Source organism: Ruditapes philippinarum, unplaced genomic scaffold (assembly GCF_026571515.1).
Source record: "Ruditapes philippinarum isolate M1 unplaced genomic scaffold, ASM2657151v2 ctg3889_1_1_1_1, whole genome shotgun sequence".
NCBI lineage: Eukaryota > Metazoa > Mollusca > Bivalvia > Venerida > Veneridae > Ruditapes > Ruditapes philippinarum.
The window spans coordinates 43760-53723 of record NW_026861388.1 but is presented as its reverse complement, the minus strand read 5'-3'; the positions used below and the strand labels follow the sequence as shown (position 1 = coordinate 53723).

General features: G+C 31.7%; 1 protein-coding gene across 1 annotated transcript; it reads left to right on the top strand.

Moving 5' to 3' along the window:
* The first annotated feature begins 5977 nt into the window (after positions 1 to 5977).
* On the top strand, positions 5978 to 9487 carry LOC132715455 (uncharacterized). Its single transcript, XM_060698458.1, has 3 exons — positions 5978 to 6229; positions 7012 to 7844; positions 8444 to 9487. Exons 1-3 carry the CDS (start codon positions 6022 to 6024, stop codon positions 9302 to 9304), a joined length of 1902 nt encoding a protein of 633 aa, XP_060554441.1. The 5' UTR covers positions 5978 to 6021; the 3' UTR covers positions 9305 to 9487.
* Positions 9488 to 9964: the final 477 nt, after the last annotated feature.

Here is a 9964-nt window from a genome sequence, read left to right as displayed (position 1 = left end):
TATTCTTGTTTTTATTCTTGTATTGAATTAGATTATTTTCCTGGCGCCGGATTAATTGCCCTCGCTTTTATGCAAATCACTGATGAAATATGAGGGCATATTTTAATATGTGGCAATAACTCACTTTTACCATGATTTGCACGTGAAGGTTCATGTATAATATACCGTTGGAAAGATTATTGATTTTTCTAACCAGCACGATTTGCTCGTGCAATTAAATTTTAGTTTGTCTTTTAATACTGGTTTAATGTACTGGTTGTAAACATGACTGAGTTGCATTGTGATTTGATAGTGTTATTGGGTAGATGCTCTTCAGAAATAAAAACGGATCTAGATTTAAGTTATGAAGAAACTGCCTTTCCATATCTTACAATTGCCAGGTGGGTGTCAATGCTTAAGGGAGGTAGAACTAATGTTAAGGATGATCCGCGCCCTGGGCGGCCAATTTCCACTACCTCTGAAAAAGACATCAGCAGTTGATGAAGATGCAAGGTATACAGTGGAGGAGATAAAGTAACACATCGGGCCCTAGGGCCTTATAAGTGTTTTCCATCTTGAAAGAAAAAAAATAAGTTAAGGATTTACTTACTTCAAACCAGAAAGTGGAGCAGATTGAAAAAGCCTCGGCTTTATTGACTAGGTTCAAAGATCGAGACTCTAGATGCCTGAGAGAAATTGTCACATAGGATGAAATGCGGCTTTATTTTGAACCCGACAATAAACTCAGTGAAACATTACCGCTATATCTTTTATAAATGTTGTTCCGTCATAAAAATAATAAAGAGTAATTTCTGTAAATGGCAAAAATACACATATACTAAAAATTAATTTTAAGCAAAAAAATATATAAATAAATAAAAAAAATAAAAAAGAGAAAAGCAGAATCCCAAAAGAAAGCCAAACACGGCAAAAATGAAAATGTAGGCTCGGTTTGATTGAGCCTGTTCATGGACGGTACTGGAAAGTGCAAGTTACCGTCCACGCCCCTAGCACCGGCTTAAGCAGAATTCAACATTTAACATTTTGATTGTTTTTTTCTCTTTCTTTTATATTATAGATTGTAGACTACAAGTAACATTAACATACAACTTAAACAGAAACATAAAGTATTTTCGTTTATAATATTCATCCGTATTGCTTAATCATGTGACGCAATGACTGGAGATAGCTAAGTTTATCGAACAAGGCTTTATCCAGCACATATAAGCACACAATATTGACAATAGCAAGATAAGTAGTATATATTTAGATAGAATATACATGATATGGTGTGAGCTATGCAACTAAAACTCAGTCATTGAGGTAATGCATACATTATTATGAACGGAATCGATTTTAGAAATCCAGATATGTTACGTGTAGTTGCATAAATCTATTGTAAATTTTTTACAATTATATCTAAAAAGAAATTAGATTTTACCATATAGCAGTTTTCGAGCACAGACACTTCTCCGCCCCAGAATATAAAAAACTAAAAGTATTATCTATTACAAGAATTAGTTTTCAATTTTTTTTATATTAGTATGAGACGGTTAAGTGTCCAACACGTGAACAAGTTTGAATAGAATTTCATAACATTTTAAAAAAGTCATTTTTTTTTACCAACGCTTCAATTTCTTGAAATTATGATATTTTAGGGACTTTTTTAAACGTTGTTAAAATAGCGGAAAACAAGTTTTATGTTCAAGACATGTGACCAGGTCGTAATAATATATACGGTTTGCACGATAAAAATAGACATGGTGTATACAAGTGCGGATCAAGAAGGGGAGCCATGCACATAACACCAAGTGTCTGTGTATAAGCAGTTTTCGAATTTACGATAAGCAGTTTTCGAGTTTACCATCAATCAATTTTCGAGTTCACCATAAAGCAGTTTTCGAGTTTACCACAATTGACATAAGCAATTTTCGAGTTTACCACAATTAACATAAGCAGTTTTCGAGTTTGCCGTAAGTGTGTTTTCGAGTTTATCATAAAGCGGTTTTCGGGAGTATAACAAGTAGTACCAAGGACGACATAACCCCATAAGTGAGAGGCAGTATGTTTTATACGTTTTAAGTACATTATATAGCTTTTATTTAATAATATTTTTCTATCATGTCTTTACTTATAGATGTCTCTTAAGAAAGCAAGAATGTAAATATCAAAAATAGTACATGTCTAATATTTAAATGTGTTTATGTAAATGTCTGTAATTAAGCGAGATAAGTTACAATTCAAATAGACAGTAGGTCTATAATATATAGAAAATGTATGTATGTGTGCATGCGTGCACGTGTGTTTGGTTGTGTGCGTGTGCGCGCGAGAGAGTTTATTTACTGCAGTTTGTGAAAACGAAGAAAAAGCAAACTTGATGATGAAAGAAGGATGTGTGATTGAATAGTAGATAATTATTATTTTAGCAAACCATTAATCTGTTAAAAACCATTATGTATGGGCATTAATGTATAGTGGCAACAACAATACTGTTGCTTGGTCTATAAAGACTCGTTGAGACATGTATTCAATTGAAATAAAGGACATATGGTCGGGAGATTTTGTCAAACGGCAAACCATTATTATGTGTTGAATAAAACATCAAAGCGGGTAAGTTGCACAAGCAAATGAATATTCAATGTTGCCAACGTATTTGATTCATTTAATGGTTGCTAATAATTATCATCATACGATTTGAAATAGCTGTGATCTCATTAGTCCAGGAGTCGTCAACAGAACAAATAATTAATTATATTCGCAAATGCGAAAATGACATTCTACTGGTTAATACCACATCATATTCAATGGATGATTAGTCAATAACTGTATGATATTTAATTGCTGAACTAATCAATAATTGTATCATATCTTATACCGTTTATAAAAGCCCTTCTGATTGGCTAATTTGTGGTGACGTCATGAATCTGCTCGAAGACATAGCCAATGTTATTCTATATCAACCGCATCTCTCCGGTTCTTTCATCAAACTTTGGATATGAATAAAAGCAGAGCAATCGCAACTACTCGGCCCTTTCCGTCAGTCTTCGGATAAGGTTATTATAGATAATAGCTGAGGCAGTTCCGAATGAAAGCAAAGATGCTCCGATTGATTCGATTTAATGATCATAGGCTTATATGATTTGGTCATGCAATATCTAGTTTTGCTGACCTGATAAAGTTTATATCGTTCTCGGTCATTATAACTGTTTAATAATTAGCAAAATAATAGATCCGAAAACTATATATAGATTCTATAATTGTATAATATTTTTGAAGCAGAAAATACAGGGAAATGTGATGGTAATAAATCACTTCGTTATAAAGTTGTGCATTGTTCTGAATATATACAGGTACCTTACATTTCAAGCAACACGACTATTATTTATTGTAAGCATCAGAGAGTTGTTGATACTATGAGGTTAATTGTTGAATACAATACTGAATTTTATTGGACGAGTACACAGCTGCCAAACCTATATTAGATGAGGCATAAGCCGAGACTGATACAGGTTTTGTAGTTGTGTACGAGTTCAATATAATCAGTATGGTACTTAAACATGTTAAATGACTTCCTTATTTCACTCCACCGTATTTGAAAGAACTATGTTTCTTCAATTAAGGATTTGATATGGAATTTTGACCCTCTCTGTCAAAAAAACAAAAACAAAACAAAAAAAAACGAGTTGCGATATGGATTCGATATGATCCTTTTGCACTCTGGAAATGACAAAGAAGCTATATGGGAGTATGGTATATCAAATATCATATGGTGAATTTAAGCATAATATTTTTTTTAATAAGTTATCTGTGATAATAAAAACTGGAAGAAATTTCGGTTTTAACTGAATTATTTAGCTGATGATCTTTAGAATATTTGATTTTCCATATAAAACATCATTTTTTTAAGTGTTTAATTTCTTAGAAGAGGAATCTCTCAGATGCATGTTGAATATATTAGGTACACATTTTATGACAGTGCATAATTATATAATATGTTTATTATTGGATACTTTTTTCAATATACGAGAATAACCAGTTACATGACAAAATCATCAAAATAATGGCAATTGAATTAAAACAAATCGCCAATGGACTTTATAACTGTATATGTTTATGTTCTGTTCCCACGTGTGTTTTTCGAAACTTGTCCTCCCAGAAAGTTGTTACTCTTTGCCCGTTGTATGAACTTTGTATCCTTATCCGCTCTATTTTTGATTATTTGAATTCGTATCAAAATTATAATAAACAACTTTGATTAGATGTCAGTTGGAAAGCAGTTCTTAAGAGATTAGTCTGCTCATCAAACAAAACCAAATATTCTTATTTTAAAAGAATATTTGCATGAATTTTCTTTCTAGAATTTAAACAATATGTATACTGTAAACTAACTTAATTTTGCGGCCACGAAATTTCATAGTTTTCGAAAAAGATATCTATTTTTGGGAGTTCTTAAATTGCGTGGATTGTCAGTTTGTGCAAAAAGAGTAAATTGCAAATGATGTAAAATGCAAAATAATCTTAAAAGCAGGCGAATTTCGTTGTTTATTAAATTCATGGATTGTCCTATCAACGAAAAGCACGAAAATAAGTTACCCACGAATTGTAATGACTTTGCATAATACATCGCAAAACATTCATCCATTTTATATATTGGAAATTCAATGTCCGTTTTTATTACAATGTATATTTCTGTACATTCAATTATTATCATAATTAAAGAGCACAAGAAAAATAGCTTTAATCTTATCAATAAAGGAACATATCAAAATAAATAATTGGTAGAAGAAATGGATGAACTCCAATTGGCCTTTGACGTTTTCTTTGTATTATGTTTTCGCGTAGAATAATATACTAATTAAATTCATTTATTTTATATTCCAATCTGTATACTGCTTTATCTAATGTATTAAGAGCATGTAAGATGTTTAATAACTGAAGTGAGTAGCGCTGAACGTTTAGTAATGTTATAAAGATAGTAAGTGTAAACAAAATAGTAGTTTGAAATCTGTACCCCAAAAAAAATAAAAATAAAAAAGTAAATAAATGAATAAATAAAAATAAAATAAATACAATACCCCCCCCCCCCAAATAAAACAAACAAAACAAACAAAAACAACAACAGCCCCTCCCCCACAAAAAAAGAAAAAAAAGAAAGCAAAACAAATCAATATAATTATACAAATTGTATAAGAGCAAAAGAAGCAAAAGATAGTTCATCTTTATGGCCAACAATTAACTTTTGAAAACTGTAACAAAGAAATAAAAATTGTAGGTTTTTTTTTTACTTAATTGGCCTTAATTTAAGCCCACATTGGAAATTAAAAAAATTCTCAATATCCAACATGCTTATTTATTTTTCTCTGAAACATGATCAACAATACGTAGAATTATATCTAAATACAGATTTTTGTTTTCTAATTAATGATATTGGAAAAATATGACCGATAAAATAATATTAAAAAATATTCTAAATACAATAAAAAGTATTTGGTCAGTTAATTTGTGTAAAAAGTGGCTAAAATTACACAAGGATATCACGAAATGATGGCATATTTTAGTGATAATGTGTATTTCCCGATTCAGTTTTTGGAATTTTATGAAATTTACCGGGTTATAAAATATACTTGTTCAATGGAATCCGTCCCCCTTTTTATGTCTCACGTACTTTTTGGTATGCATAACATGAAATGTCTTGTTTATATAATTCGAATTTTTGTTTATGTAATAAGTTCTTGTTTACATTCTTTAAAACTGTTAAGGACATAAGGTCTTAAATTTTGAGACAAGGCTCATTACATCCATGTTGTTACTTGATAATTGCTCCAGGTAACCTAGCTTTTCTTTTTCTTTTCCGCCGTGGAAAACATATTTATTATAAACAACATTTCCATAACCAAACAATAAGTTGTCTTGTTAAACGCATGCCGCGGCCACACCCATTGTGGTATATAAATGGAATAATGAGGCAGTAAAAAGTTAGAAGGTGACGGACACAGTATCGTATGAGGGTCGTCTGTTTATTCTGTGAATGACGAAGTAAAAATGATGTTGTATACGGCTTGCGCTGTAATTATTTTTGCTTCGGTTTGCAATGCATTGTTACTTCAGAATTCGTCGTCTGGAATCAACACGTTCAAGAATGCAATGCTTAATGCTGCTAAAACACTTTGCCCGCTGTCAAACATATGTGGAAATAATAATTTAAGTGACGTCAACAAAGCCGAGACAGGAAAAATCTCTTGTTGTGAGGGTATGTTTGATTATACATTTTTATTTGTACCATAAATACCATAATATATACATGTATATATACTTATTTATTAACTTGATAAGGATTGACTCTGCAGTACATTTGTTTGCATTTCAAAGGCAATATGGACTAACATTGCATTGAAAGTCATTATTTATGATAAGAATACATCCCTTTTTCACTATAGTATAACAGTACAGAAAATGCGTTTTAAAGGAAACATATCAAGTCTATCGGCGTTGATAATAACTATCTAGTGTTTGAAAATAGTTTTTAGTTCATGAATACACGTTTACTACAACAAATATGGACAAAATTTTGTGTGAACCTTATTGTAGGGTGGCCATTTTGTCAGCAACTTAAAATGTCAAATATGTTTAGGAGAGAGGTTCCGTATCAATATTGTCTTAAGCTGTTTACATTACTTCATTTTTAAATGGACTACCTTGAGGTTTTTTTTACGAGACGAGACTGAAATTAATTTTGTATTCCAAATGATGTAGGTCTTGACCAATAACTTGTGTGCGAAATTTCAGATTTTCAGATCATTCGCTCTCTCCGTTATTCTAAAAAAAGATTGTAATTGTGAAAATTACCAAAAATTGAAAAACGTTGCAACGATTTCACTGATATAAGGTTTTCAACTTATTTCATTTTATATTTTTTAATTATCGTTTGCATATTTTATGTTTTAACTTTCTCAGATGATCTATGTAAGAAATTCAAATTTTAAACTTTTAGGTATTTTACCTCAGTTGAGTTCCTTTAATACAATTTTACAGATTGCTCTTGTGATGCGGACTGCTCGAAGCATGGGGATTGTTGCTTTCCAACTGAAGCTGAAAAAACCGCATTACGTAATCAAAGAAAATACCAGGAATGTATTGGTCCTCATACCTTGAACCTCCTTGCATCTGAATACACCAAGTATAGATTCTACTACATGACAACTTCATGTCCCGATGAGGAAAATTCTGGTCAAAATAACACAAATAACTGTGGAAACGCTCATGTTGCACCATGGGGAAGCCTTTTTCCAATTTATTTCGAATCAACAGGGAAAATTTATAAAAATAGCGCATGTGCGGATTGTCATGGAGTTCGTGATGGTGTTGCATGGTTGGCTCAAATGAATTGCGAAGCACGGGACAAAAGCCATACTCGTTATATCTCTGTAACTGAAAATTTCAATTCATTCTCTTACAACTCGTTTTCGGAATACTGCAATATTTATTTCACTTTCAGGCAAACATTAGATACAGAAATATGTTTTCCTGATATCATTGATACATGCAACAAAACAGAAACATCTACCCCTGCAATGTCCGCAATGACAACGGATGACGTTATTGAAGCTTGTACTAGTGGAATTGCTGCACCGTTTCATTTCGACCGTACATATGCCAACGTGTTCTGTTTTCTATGCAATGGTGGTGAAAGTTTCATGGCTGAATACTGCTTTTCTTTCAACTCGCAATCATTTGGACCGCCTATAAATGACAGGACATTTACATGTTTGCTAGATACAGGAGCCCTTACCAGTTTTACAGATATAACCGTTAAAAAGAGCACATATTGGCCAATAGCATGTATGAATCCAACTTCAAAGAGTCAGGTATTATCTTTTACTGTTTACAACAATAACAAAAGCAATTTTTAATTTTAATCACATCCTAGATCTCTGAAAACATTCGGTTCGAAAGAAACTCCACTAAGGGTATCTAAGGTGTATTGTCTGATTTTTTTTGAAGTCTAAATTTCATTTGTTGTACGTCTGAACCAATTACTTTTGTGCAACATTTCAGATTTTTAGAGTATAATTATTGTTTGCTATAAAAATACAAAAAAAACATGAAACGCTTTTATTTGGAATCTGGCAAAAGAATCGCACAAATAATACCGACTTTTTAATTTGACTATTAGTATAATATATTAATCATATTTTGCATACGGTTTTATTTGATCTAAGTAAGAAATTCAAACTTTACTTTTTAGGCATTTGGAACTCAGTAGATTTCCTTTAACCATGGATAACAATACAGCAAAATAACTTATGCTTTAAATTCTTGGATTTTTATTTCATTTTTTTAATGTTAATTCTATTTGTACATTGACATTAAATATGCTTGATGTTGGAATTATTTGCTCTTTAGATCATGATGTCGTATGATAAAATATGAAATTTACAAACATGCTTTTCCCCTTTTCAAATAGGTACATGATACGTGCGTGAATATCCAGTGTCCGTCGGGTCAAATATATGACATCAACTTCAAGTGTTTTCATCCGGCACTGACATGGCTAATTCCATATCACATTGCCCTTCGTCTGAAGTTCGACTCCGATATGATGAATATGTCCACTTTGATGACATTACTGCAAAGCGGAAGTGACGTAAGTTCTTGGATGTACTGCCCTTTGCCTAAGAGGTGGGCGGTACATTCTTTGTTTTACGAATTGGAAGTAGGAAGCAACCAGAGGCAATATATAGGAAGTTTCATCATATTCCTAACACTGCATCACAAGGGAAAGAAACATCATTCAGTGCTCAATGAGGTTAAACATTATATGAAAAAATCATGGAAAATAATGGGCCTGCAAGCAGAAATGTCCCTTACTTCACATTTCTTAGAATATAAGGCCCTTATGCCGTCGACAATCAATAATCAAATAGTTCCTAAATGGTACGATTTTGCAACCCGAAATCAGTTCCCCGGGAAGATCCCATACTTTCGACAAAATTCAATATTCCAAATTATAACCTCAAAAGAAATTACATCGGAATTTGGGAGAATTAACAAAATGAATTTCTGTAAAATGATATCCCTTGGATTCAATGGTTCAGATTATAGTCTCTTAGCAGGTAATACGCTACTCTCTTACAATGATGTCATCTACTTTGACGGTGAATTTGAAGTGATCAGCAACATTGATGGTACTTTGGAACCAAGAATATGCTTAGGTGACAGCCCGTTTATAGAACAACCACCGGAAGTATCATCGTCTACAAAGACTTCACTTAGTTTTATGTTTTCGCTGCTTTCAGCAGTGTTCGCCAATATTGATTTATTTTAGAAGTGTTTGTTAGATAATTTAGTATTACTGCACCGATATGTAATTTGGTACTCCTGTACCTTTGCGTGAATTTCAAATTCTGTCTAGTGTGTAACGCTAGTAACACGTGTAACGTTTGCGCATCTTTTGGTTTATGTGATATCTTTATTAACCGCTTTCTAAGTATCAAAACTTCCCAAATCTTAACCTTAATCTTAATGTAATAGATTTTCTAATGAAAGAAGACAATTTATAGAACCTTATTTTTATAGACGTCCTAATATGTTTAAATTAGAACAACTTTTTACAATGAAAGATTCGCCTGCATTTTATAAACTATGCAAATTCTAAATGATAATTATAAGAAATGTAAGAATGTAATCAAATATTTATGTTTTCATTTTAAATCAGTTATGATTTTGTAATGTTCTGAGATATATTTTTGTTTTGATGATATTCACTTACCACTTTCTTACTATACTGCAAAGGTCCTTTATGCCGCACATATACTTTTATTTTCATTTCTCATACGAATTTTTGTTGTACTTTTATAGTATTAAACGATTAATCACTGGCTTATTACATGAATCATCTTTCATTTCAAAATTTTCTTTTTTTGAAATATATACAAGTATAGTGAATTAGTATTTTGTATGGAAGTTAAAATACTACTTTATTTAT

What these genes read in the sequence shown, in the direction of transcription:
- LOC132715455 (XM_060698458.1), top strand. Translation starts at nt 6,022, where the DNA reads ATGATGTTGTATACGGCTTGCGCTGTAATTATTTTTGCTTCGGTTTGC. An exon ending in AAAAATCTCTTGTTGTGAGG is followed by an intron (nt 6,230 to 7,011) that starts GTATGTTTGATT and finishes ACAATTTTACAG; the next exon opens with ATTGCTCTTGTGATGCGGAC. An exon ending in ATCCAACTTCAAAGAGTCAG is followed by an intron (nt 7,845 to 8,443) that starts GTATTATCTTTT and finishes CTTTTCAAATAG; the next exon opens with GTACATGATACGTGCGTGAA.